The sequence below is a fragment of the Diabrotica virgifera genome, chromosome 3 (assembly GCF_917563875.1).
Source record: "Diabrotica virgifera virgifera chromosome 3, PGI_DIABVI_V3a".
In the NCBI taxonomy this organism is placed as follows: domain Eukaryota; kingdom Metazoa; phylum Arthropoda; class Insecta; order Coleoptera; family Chrysomelidae; genus Diabrotica; species Diabrotica virgifera.
In genome coordinates this window covers 160,779,813-160,792,433 of record NC_065445.1, presented here as the reverse complement: position 1 = coordinate 160,792,433, position 12,621 = coordinate 160,779,813, and the positions used below count along the sequence as shown (strand labels likewise).

General features: G+C 30.4%; 1 protein-coding gene across 1 annotated transcript in view; it reads left to right on the top strand.

Annotated features, from left to right (window-relative positions):
- Window positions 1-12,140, top strand: part of LOC126882182 (protein Fer3-like) — a 558,397-nt gene extending 546,257 nt beyond the window's left edge. Inside the window, exon 4 of the mRNA XM_050647002.1 lies at window positions 11,965-12,140. Within this exon, the coding sequence (XP_050502959.1) occupies window positions 11,965-12,132 (168 nt within the window). The 3' untranslated portion in view covers window positions 12,133-12,140. The remainder of the gene's footprint in view (window positions 1-11,964) is intronic.
- Window positions 12,141-12,621: the final 481 nt, after the last annotated feature.

Sequence of the window (12,621 nt, the reverse complement as noted above, 5' to 3'; positions counted from 1 at the left end):
AGACAGTCATGAAACCGGATGAATATATTTGTTTTCCTCTTGCTAAGGCGCGTCGAATAATATATCGCTTGTACTATTCCGGTGAGTTGAAAACAGTACTTCCGGTTGTATTTCTAAATCCGGAAGTTCTAGGTCAAATTCCTACCATTAGTAGGTACCATTCTTGGGTTATTAGCTTTTATTCTACGCCGCATTTGTCATTCTAGCTGGTATAGTAAAGGAGGAGTTGTGTTTACCGACAGACGGACGTGGATAATTCAACATTTTCACATTTTTTCAAAATTGGATGAAAACCATATTTTAACCAGTGCAAAAAGTTTGTTCAATGTCGGCAGTAAATTTTTAAAGAATTACGGGCCTTAGTCCTCCTTCCGCAGTGAACTCCTCCTAAATACTACGTTGGCCACGGTTGCCAAGTCTACGACGCTCAGAAGTGGCAAGATCAAAACTTGAGTTTATTTAATGGACGCTGAGAAATCGTAAACATAAAATGCAGTATACCTAAAAGTATACGTATATTGAAAAGAGCGCCTCTGGTGATAAACAGTTAACACTACTTTATACGCTACAGTATACGAAAAATTTACTTAACTATCTTTTAAGCGTCCGAAATAATTTCGCTTAATGATTGATTATAGTAATCTAAGTTCTTCTGTACATGAAGAGAACTTGTGCACTCGTATTATTAGTCAACGGCATCAAAAAGAAGAAGAAGTATTCTAAGAAAACTGACCAATGACAAATTTTTATTAAGGTTTCATCTCGGCGTCCGTATACGGACGCTCGATTTCCACGGACGCCGAGTGGATAGTTATCGGGCAATGTATGGACGCTAGGAAGATAGTAGGATATATATATATATATATATATAACAGGTATATAATCTTTGCTGAACAGTTAGGAAACAAGGTTGAAATATTGGGGTAGCAGCAATCTCAAAGAAAACTCTTTATAATAATTCCAAGCTTTCGATAATGTTTATTATCATCTTCAGGAAACTACAAATATAAATATACAGTATTTAACAATTAGTCTAACTAAAATCAATAAAAATTGTTATCTTTGTGCCATCAAAAATCCAAAACACCATAGTTTTCTCTCACTAAACTAGGTGTCTAGGATCCCCAGAAACACAAAAATAACAAAATATTGCTCTGAGAAATGCAGAGCTAATACTCTCACTATAAACACCGCATATCACAGAACAACCTTACTAAAAAATTATTTATATGTTTTGGTACTTACATTATTTGAGGATGTAGAGCCTAGTTGTTAAATACTGACATAACAATGAAATTTTGTCTTGGTAAATAGTAAATAATATAAATTAAAGTAAAAACTATATAAAAACTTATAAAAATCTGAGTATAAAGCGATAAAAGCTAAAATATTTTTTAAAAAATTATGTATGTCTAATTGGCATTTTACAAAATGTCTAACAAAATGTTATGGATGTTTATTCATTTTTCTTTGAATTCATACGGAAACGTCACATTCACTGAACCAATTACAATTTTGTTATAAATTTCTAATAATTTTGAAATAGGAAAAGAGCGAAATGATAATATAAAAGTTTTAATAAATGCAAAATTGTTTCATAGTCCTTGTCTTTTATTATTATGTAGTATACTGAAAAAATCTACAAATTATGTATCAAATTAAAATTTCATATAAAAGTGATTCTAGACTACATCCTGAACGTTGTGCTTTAGCAGAACATGTTTCCAAAGAGGGTCATGTAATGGATTATCAACATACTAAAGTACTAGCTTCTGAGAACTCATATAAAAAAAGACTTTTTTTGGAAATGGCTTTTATCTTTCAAGAAGAAAATTCGATAAACAAAAAATCAGATGTAAGACATCTCAGTGAAATTTATTCTTATTTGCTCACTTTAGACAAAAATAACCAATTTAAATTTAATAATTCAGATTCTTCTTTAATTTGATACATAATTTGTAGATTTTTTCAGTATACTACATAATAATAAAAGACAAGGACTATGAAACAATTTTGCATTTATTAAAACTTTTATATTATCATTTCGCTCTTTTCCTATTTCAAAATTATTAGAAATTTATAACAAAATTGTAATTGGTTCAGTGAATGTGACGTTTCCGTATGAATTCAAAGAAAAATGAATAAACATCCATAACATTTTGTTAGACATTTTGTAAAATGCCAATTAGACATACATAATTTTTTTAAAAATATTTTAGCTTTTATCGCTTTATACTCAGATTTTTATAAGTTTTTATATAGTTTTTACTTTAATTTATATTATTTACTATTTACCAAGACAAAATTTCATTGTTATGTCAGTATTTAACAACTAGGCTCTACATCCTCAAATAATGTAAGTACCAAAACATATAAATAATTTTTTAGTAAGGTTGTTCTGTGATATGCGGTGTTTATAGTGAGAGTATTAGCTCTGCATTTCTCAGAGCAATATTTTGTTATTTTTGTGTTTCTGGGGATCCTAGACACCTAGTTTAGTGAGAGAAAACTATGGTGTTTTGGATTTTTGATGGCACAAAGATAACAATTTTTATTGATTTTAGTTAGACTAATTGTTAAATACTGTATATTTATATTTGTAGTTTCCTGAAGATGATAATAAACATTATCGAAAGCTTGGAATTATTATAAAGAGTTTTCTTTGAGATTGCTGCTACCCCAATATTTCAACCTTGTTTTATATATATATATATATATATATATATATATATATATATATATATATATATATACAGGGTGTCCAGAAACTCTACCGACAAACGAAGACAGGAGATTTTTCAGCTAATTTTAAGATAATTTAACCCAATTCACCTGGTCCAAAAATGCTTCCTAAGGGAGCTAGAGCTCTTTGAAGATGGCGTCATGTAATTATAACTCCAGAACGCTTCTATTTAGAAAAACGAAAATTGGTATGCATATTTACTTTCCAGAAATAAATCGATTCCATCCATTGTGAATTTCTATTACCGGTCATAGGCGTCCGCTTTGGGTAAGGCAACGGTTATTTTATCGCATAACTTTTTCATCTTTAACTTTTAAGCATTTTTGACACTGGATTATTAAATTGTGAGGTATTCTAGTACTAAAAGGTACTCTTGCATTAAGTCGGTTAGACACACCGTTTTCTAGAAAAATCGATTTGAAAGTTTTTCGTTTTTGGAATTTGAAAAAAATTGAAAAAAAAATTCATGAAAAACGATATATTTTACTAACTTAAAGCAAGAGTAACTTTTAGTACTCGAATACCTCATAATTTAATAATCTAGTGTCAAAAATGCTTAAAAATTAAGGACAAAAAAGTTACGCCATAAAATTATGGCGTAATTTTAGTACTAAAAGTACTAAATTAGTACTAAAAGTTACTCTTGCTTTAAGTTAGTAAAATATATCGTTTTTCATGAAATTTTTTTTCAATTTTTTTCAAATTCCAAAAACGAAAAACTTTCAAATCGATTTTTCTAGAAAACGGTGTGTCCTACCGACTTAAAGCAAGAGTACCTTTTAGTACTAGAATACCTCACAATTTAATAATCCAGTGTCAAAAATGCTTAAAAGTTAAAGATGAAAAAGTTATGCGATAAAATAACCGTTGCCTTACCCAAAGCGGACGCCTATGACCGGTAATAGAAATTCACAATGGATGGAATCGATTCATTTCTGGAAAGTAAATATGCATACCAATTTTCGTTTTTCTAAATAGAAGCGTTCTGGAGTTATAATTACATGACGCCATCTTCAAAGAGCTCTAGCTCCCTTAGGAAGCATTTTTGGACTAGGTGAATTGGGTTAAATTATCTTAAAATTAGCTGAAAAATCTCCTGTCTTCGTTTGTCGGTAGAGTTTCTGGACACCCTGTATATATATATATATATATATATATATATATATATATATATATATATATATATATATATATATATATATATATATATATATATATATATAAGAAATACTGGATATTAGTGACTCTCGATATAAACAAACAACTAGTTTATTAGGGTTGCAGTCAGAAGGTTGGCCAGGATGTTAAGGAAACACTCTTTTGACTTTTTGTGTAGCTTTCGGAATTGTTTTATTCCTTTTTCAAGACGCTGTAATATATATAAAAAGAATATGTAAATATTTACAAAATATCACAATTCGTCAGTGGCTGAGGGCACAAGAATGCTTGTTGCATCTGATATAGCTTCTGTGTGAAACTACCCTTCCTTTAAGGGTTCTTTTTGTTTGTCCAACATATTTCAAATGACAGTCTTTGCATGGAATGATATAAACTACGTTAGATTTCTCCCAAATATCTACTGGTGTTTTAGTACAAGAAAAAAGATTTCTGACTGTTTTACAATTCTTGATGCCTATTTTGGCAGATAACGGTTTGAACAATTTCATAAGTTTATCAGTTAAATGTGGGAAATAAGGTAAGGAACAGTATCTCTGAGGGATCTCAGATGTGGAAACCTCTTCTCTTTGAATTCCATTATTTATTTGTGAGGAATCGTTCCAATTTGGGAGGAATTCACGATTCGTGTTCGACACGTGATTTTGGTTATTACCAGAAAGGCCAAATGCATTTTCTTACACCTCGACCATCCACCTAGATGTTCCTGACGAGAGCTTGACATGAGCTCGAAACACGTCGTGTAGAATATCGGTGGTGGTCGATGTGAAATAAAATGCAATCGCCGTTTCCTTTCATATCACGGTTTCTCCGTTATTGACGAATGTGTAGCGAATAACGTGGCTTCGTAGGCAAATCTGTGACACGAAGAGGTGTCTTTTGTCGTTCATCGTCTTTTATGAAGACTTTGAAATTTACATTTTCGCGTCCGCTACTGAAAAGATTTCTTCTGTATACCAGAGAAATCTTTTCGTTTAATTCATATAGATGTCGTAACAAGTGTACTGAAGTCTGGTTATTTTATTATTACCAGAAAGGCCAAATGCATTTTCTTACACCTCGACCATCCACCTAGATGTTCCTGACGAGAGCTTGACATGAGCTCGAAACACGTCGTGTAGAATATCGGTGGTGGTCGATGTGAAATAAAATGCAATCGCCGTTTCCTTTCATATCACGGTTTCTCCGTTATTGACGAATGTGTAGTGAATAACGTGGCTTTGTAGGCAAATCTGTGACACAAAGAGGTGTCTTTTGTCGTTCATCGTCTTTTATGAAGACTTTGAAATTTACATTTTCGCGTCCGCTACGGAAAAGATTTCTTCTGTATACCAGAGAAATCTTTTCGTTTAATTCATATAGATGTCGTACCAAGTGTACTGAAGTCTGGTTATTTTATTATTACCAGAAAGGCCAAATGCATTTTCTTACACCTCGACCATCCACCTAGATGTTCCTGACGAGACCTTGACATGAGCTCGAAACACGTCGTGTAATTGCTTTGCAATTTCAAATATAATTTAAGCACAAGAAGTCTCAGCATTCCGTGAAATAAGAAGGTTCTAAGTTAATTTTTACATAAGTTATCAATATTTATAAAAACTCAAAATTTATTATTTATTTTGCAATTTTCTAAACAACCAATAAGGATAGACATATCCAGCGAACGCCGTATTGAAGAACTCATAATCCGCCGAACGGATTATGAGTTTCTTACTCTCAAATTTGTTTAGAATGCTTAACTTTTTGGTAATAGACGAAAAAAGCGAAAAGTTATCGTTTTTTTATCTTCATTTGTTTATATCATCAAAATCGGCTGCAGGAAACACATAGGTTATTAATATAGATGTCCATTCTACTCAAAAAATTTGGTTTCGGCCTTGAGGCAGATGTGTCACTAGAAAAATCTTATTTCTCTGGACTACTTGAGTTAATATATTTTTTAAATTTTAATCGTTATAAAAATTCGTATTTTTTGTAATGTATTTTTAAAACAAGCAATCATTTAAATTATTTTGTAACAATTTATATTATTTAAGAATCTAATAATTACATTTTTGTTTCGTAGTAAGTGTTTTTTAAGAATAGTAATGTATAGTTTTAAAATATTGTATTGCAAATTATCATTATTAAATGGTTATTATTTGTGAAGTATTTTTCTTTATTCACACCCTTATGTATGTAACAAAACTAAGGGACTTTCTGAAAGGTAAATCTATATAGTTGAAGAGGGTAGTAGATATACCTAGTTTATACACAATAAATTCAAAATTTAAAGAAAACCACGGTAGACGTTGAAGACATGAAAGAAGCGATACTTAAAAGTTACATAAAGAATTGGAGATAACTCTGTTGCTGCCCTCATTGACTCCGCCCACTATGTACATTATCTATTTTCTGTGTCTGTATATCGTGGGAAATATGCAATACAACACGAGCTCTGGTCGCTCGACTAATACTACTCTTTAGAGCTGGCATCAGTGTGTGATCTCGCGTTGATCGGTAAATATCTAAAATTCCGTATATAATTCTTCCCCTTTCCTTTTCAGCTACGGATCTCGTTTCGCTGTAAATTTATCAGAAAAATTTAAGTTTAAAAATCTTTTCCCCTCTAAGTGTGCCATGACTAATATGTTAATTATAAAGATAGTTATGAACAATATACTCCAATAATTAATTTCCTATTGGTGGATCTCGGGTTGTCCTCGATTTAATCGGATCTCGCCTTGATATGAAGACGTATATATATATATATATATATATATATATATATATATATATATATATATATATATATATATATATATATATATATATATATATATATATATATATATATATATATATATATATATATATATATATATATATATATATATATATATATATATATATATATATATATATTTTTTTTTTTTTTTTTTTTTTTAAAGACTTTTTTAAGATAACAGCTGACCTGGTAGATAAAAATGGGGTTGAGGTTTATTGGGTATACAGCTGAATAAAACCCAGTGGTACTCTGTTTAACATTATATATATATATATATATATATATATATATATATATATATATATATATTGTCATGATTTTAAATAGTTATTATGATTTTTTAAGATACTCAAACCATAGAATAGTTAAAATAATAGATAATTTAGTAATTTTAGTAAAGCCCAAAGTATATGGATAATTTTTTTTATTATTGCCACTTTTGAGGGGTATCGTTGATTGGAAGGTTGAGAAGAATGAGAATTATAAAAAGAACTAAAGTTAGGAGAGCACTTAGTAATAATTAAATAGTTATAAGATGGTTTTATTTAAGTGTATAAAGATAGAATTACATAAGAAATCAAAATAGGTAATCCTATATCAAAGATGAAATTTCAATGACATATAAATTAGAAATTAGTAACTAGAACATATAATAATTTGAATTTTGAGTTTTACCAGAGAATTACTTCTATTTGTATCATACAATAGCCTTATTTGTTCGTAAGAATCATCAAAAGGTTCCATGTTTCCAAAAGTCACTTCGAAAGGAACTTCGTTAAGGTGATACGTCTTGCATCACTTAGCTGCATGTGTAGATTTGTGAAATTATGTTGAAATAGACATCAGTCTAAAATTTGAGAACAATAGTTAGTTCAATATTAATAGTATTAGTATAAATTTTAAAGAAAAATGTGGAAAATAGTTCAATAGAATCATAGCTTTGACAAGTGTCGAAACTATAGGTCAAATTAACGTATAAGAATGATATTTTGAGGAAATGGCTTATGCATATTCAATTGCTGATTTATTTTGTGTAAATTGAAAGTTATTTCAATCCTTTGTATGTAGTATTTGTGTAAATATTTGAATTTTAATATGTGAGTGTAAGTGATAAAGAAACTAAAAATGAAGTGTCGGACGTTGAAGTGAACCCTAATAGAACTTTAATAAGGGCACCTAGCAAGAAGGAAATTATATCAAAATGAACTAGAAAGTTTAATCTATTCAAATCCCAGAGTAGATTATACCCAAAGATTAGGATAGAATCACAATTTGGGTTCATATTTCCAAAATTTTCATCAAAGTTATTATTTTGATGAAATGTCAAATTTATTGGAATTTTTTGATTGGTGAATTCAAATTTTCATAGCAAGGATTGTTATTAATAATTAATTTCCATTGGCTGTGAAGGGACGCCAAGCCAAAAAGAATCCATTTTGGGGAGACTTTTGCAGGCTTTTGAACAGGCAACACCTTGTTATAAGTAGCTCCGCAAATTTTTGAGAAAAATGCGGTAAATCGTAAAAAATTTTAAATTAAAAAACTTTTATTCTACTAACCTGTATAAATAATCTTCATGGTGAAGAAAAAATTTTCAAAAATGACCCTCAACTTTATAAGAAAAGTGAAAAAGTATTCTGATGCGGGTATCTACCATATTTAGAACATTGTTCCAGTGAAGGAGAAGGAGTTGGTTTCTTCTTGGATCCGAAGAGACTTCATAGCAGTTTGGTTTATCTTCATAATACATCGTGAAAGGTTGTACTGAACAGTTTATATTTTTAATTGATCATGATCGAAAGTCAATGTTTTTCATTTTCTAACTTTAGTATAACAAATTTTGAATATTCAAGATAATTTTGGGTTATCTTCGACTTAATTTTTTGTCAAATACAGTGGAACCCCGTTAACTCGGATTAATTGGGACCGCGGCCGATCCGGGTTATCGAAAATCCGGGTTAGCCGGAGAAAATGGTAAAAATTAATAAAATATGGTATGCTTACAGATAAACTCCGTTATAATTGTCACACAGACACTGGTAAACCACGTTCGCATTCCACACAAAACCACACATACAAAGCGTCGTCAAAAGTCTCATTCTTAGCTTTATTAGCTTTGCACCGATTAAACTGTCTTTTGTTATCATTTTGAAAAAAAAAATTCTTCGATTTTAGTTCTATTTTTCTTCCAATCCGATACTGTAGATGTACCGACACCATAATATAATGCTGCAAGATTCACCTTTATCAATTCTACTTAATGCTTCTAGTTTCTTTTCCATTGTCACTACAACATTTTTACGTTTTGTTGCCCTTATAGACAAAAGACACACAAACACAAAATCTGAATAAATTTACGAACGATTACAAAACGGAAGCGAACAATAATACGACTTTACTACACATAATACCGTCTCTGATGTTATGTTATTTAATAAAAGTGATGACTAAGACCATTGTTAAAAAAAGAATTTTAATAGTCTTTTCTAAACAATGCTAACACAGACAGTTTCAAAAAAATAAAGGATAATACAGGTGCATGTTGTTTTCGACAATGAATGTGGTGTACCATGAGTCATTTTTACTATGTTATATGTAGTTCAATCCGGTTCCATTATCTCTCACATATTATATTACATAGAGTTGGTACAAAACCTCGTGAACCTTGAAAATGCGTATGTATAAACGAAATAAAATGAAGCCAAAAACATACGACTATTTTATTTGCTGCGAATTGCGCGACAAGGTCCCATCTGCACCCTGATTGCCCTGATATTTTCAGTAATGTCGGATTCATCAATCGTTTCGTTCGTATATTGACGTCACCAAATGAATGAATTAGGTTTACGAGATTTTGTAACAGCAATACATTTTTATTGTTGAAATGTTTGTCTGATAAAAATCGGTCCGGGTTAGCCGGAGTTCCGGGTTATCGGGGGCCGACTTATCGGGGTTCCACTGTACTCTTATTTTTTTTTATAGTTAAATTCATTGCATCGTATTTCTTTATTCAGACTTTCGACTAGATAACCTAAAATAAATAATTTAGCGTTAGATAGATCAGCAAATATTTCAAGTTGATATCATATTGATCTGATCTATACTATTGTATAATTACCTTGTATTTTTGATGTTGCATAACAAAGCCTTTATTTTTCAATATATTTCCAAATTTCTGTACAATATTCGACAGTCTTTTGTTATTTATCCACCATTTCATAGCTTTATTTTTGTGTCGTTTGTTTAGTTGATATTTCAGAAATCTTTTTCTCACACCTCCACAGATAGGAGATTTCATGCAGGTTTCACATTATAACTGAGCTAGTAAGGTAAGTGATTAATAGATGGCGCCGGGCAAGATCAATATTAAAATCAATTATTAAATCAGTATATTTTAAAAAATATAATTAAATAAAAAATAAAAAAAAATATAATAAATAAAAATAAATAAAAATAATTCTATAATAAAAATATAATTAAATTAAATAAAATAATTAATAATAATAAAATAAATAAATAAATAAATAAAATAAATTATTATAAAAACATATATAATAATATATATACTTTATCTTGAATTCCCAATAAGTTCTAACGAAGTTATAAAGGTTGTAGTAGGGATAGAGTGTGTAACCGAAGGAGCTTGCGAAGCAAGCACATGAGGGTCCACACTATCCCTACTCCAATCATTATAACTAATTGTGTTTAAAGTATTTTTGAAGTGAAAATTTCTTTAGCCACGTTATGCACTTTTTGGATGGGGAAGAAGCATTGAATTCGCGACCGTCATCGCTACGGCGAGATATTAGTAATTTATATACTATATGTAGGTTGAATTGCGTATAAGTTCGACTGGTTATAATAGTTGGAGGAGGGATCGAGTGCGTACCAGAGGGAGCTTGCGAAGAATGCGCATGATTCGCCACACTATCTATTCTCCAATCCTTATAACTGATTAGTGTTTAAACTATTTTTGAAATGAAAACTTCTTTAGGGACTTTGTGCTCTTTTGAGATGATGCAATAGCATTGAATTCGCGACCGCCATTGCTACGGCGAGATATTAGTAATTTATATACTATAGGTTGAATTGTATGCACATATGTATGCGCATATTTCATCAAAATTGCTCGCATATAAATCTGCTCCCTATTCATCACTATTTTGATATCAGACTTTCACACCTCACAATCTCTCCAGTCCACTCCAGTTACACCAATTATTAAAAGCAAACCAACAACCTTTTATTTAATTTTACGTAATTTTATCATTTATCAACACAGTTTGGCCCACTTGTATTTTTTTAAATGTTTTTTAATATTGACTTCAATCAACAACTTACTCCCATAAATTTCATAGCTTAGTAAATGTTCACCTAATATTTTGGTCCCAGACGTTCTTTAACATAAGTGAATTATTAATTTCTAAGACTATTAGGATAAAAACTACTCCATCTAATTTCTTTCAATAAAGTATTGTTGATTGCCTACACATTACCTTGACATTTCATTTGCCCTAACGGTCATTTTAAAATCATTATATACCACACATCTTATACAATTTTAAGGTAAATGTAATTAAAACCACAACTTTCTTGATGTTTGTTATTAATACTGTTAAATTTCAATAAATCATTATTAACAGAGGTTGGTTAGAGTAGTACTAGGTACATTTCACAAATCCTCAATGTCACATTGTCTGTCTGTTTTGGACACCATTCGGAAACAGCGTTCAATTTTCATTCAGTTGGCATCTAACTACTGTCGTCATGTAGAGACACCAACTTACTTTACAACCTATATGGGAAAGTCATACTTTGCCGAAAGGCATAATTCTTTATAAATATTATCCATCCTATTGAATTTCAAGCAAATATGCGATTATAACATAATTCTGTATATCATCTAAAGGGTTTTCACCCTGGTATTTCTTTGGTGGCTCAGCTTGCAATTAACTTGTAAGTATAACCAACTTGCTTTAACCTTAGTTAAAATTTAAAATATTAACTTTGCATTCATTAACACGGTTATACTTACTTTTAGGTTTTTTAACACTGATGATGATTTTGTAAAAAATCGAAAACGTTTTGTGATGTAGCCCTTAAAGGTATTTAATAAAAAAATGGATGTAGCCCTTAAAGGGATTTCTTCAATAAAATTCTTGTGATTGATGATATACAGTCAGCTACAGGAAAAATCCTTACTTTTCCTTGTGGATTAATTTCAGATACTTTAGTTGATTTGGTAATGAAATGATATTTTCTTATTTATTTTCAGGTACCAACTTTTGCTTACGAGAAACGGCTTTCCCGCATCGAAACTCTTCGACTTGCCATCACCTACATCAGTTTTATGACAGAACTGCTTCATGGACATCCACAAGATCATAAAACATCAGAACTTTACGGCCAAAGAGAATATATTCCATACGGAATCATCAACTAAATAAAAAGTACAATATTTAAATAAAAAATCGTAAGGATAATACCGATATCGATAGGTGTTTTTAGTTCAGTTTTTTCTCTTTTTTTAAATGGTCTTCAAAACCTATATGGCATATGGAAAAGAGTACAAGGTTTTTAGTTTTGAATATTTTTTATAAATAAAACTCACAAACATTTGTTTTCCTAAAGGCTCAAAAGCTTATAGGTACCTAATTTGTTCCACCTGGAGCTTTTCTTCTTAATATTCTACTTTACCATGTTAACACTTTAAAATTTTTGTCTTCTGTAATCTCTGTATCTTGCTATCTATACTTAACCTCTCTTCTTTTAGTACAGTTTACTTTTTAAGTCGAATACAATTAGCCATAGATATGAGCGGTATAGAAGCAAAATCCGCCAAGTCACATCTATCAAAATTTTCAGGAGACGTGAAAAACCAGTACAGAGGACTCCTGTAATATTTTGAGCTTTCTGTTTGATTTACTTGTAT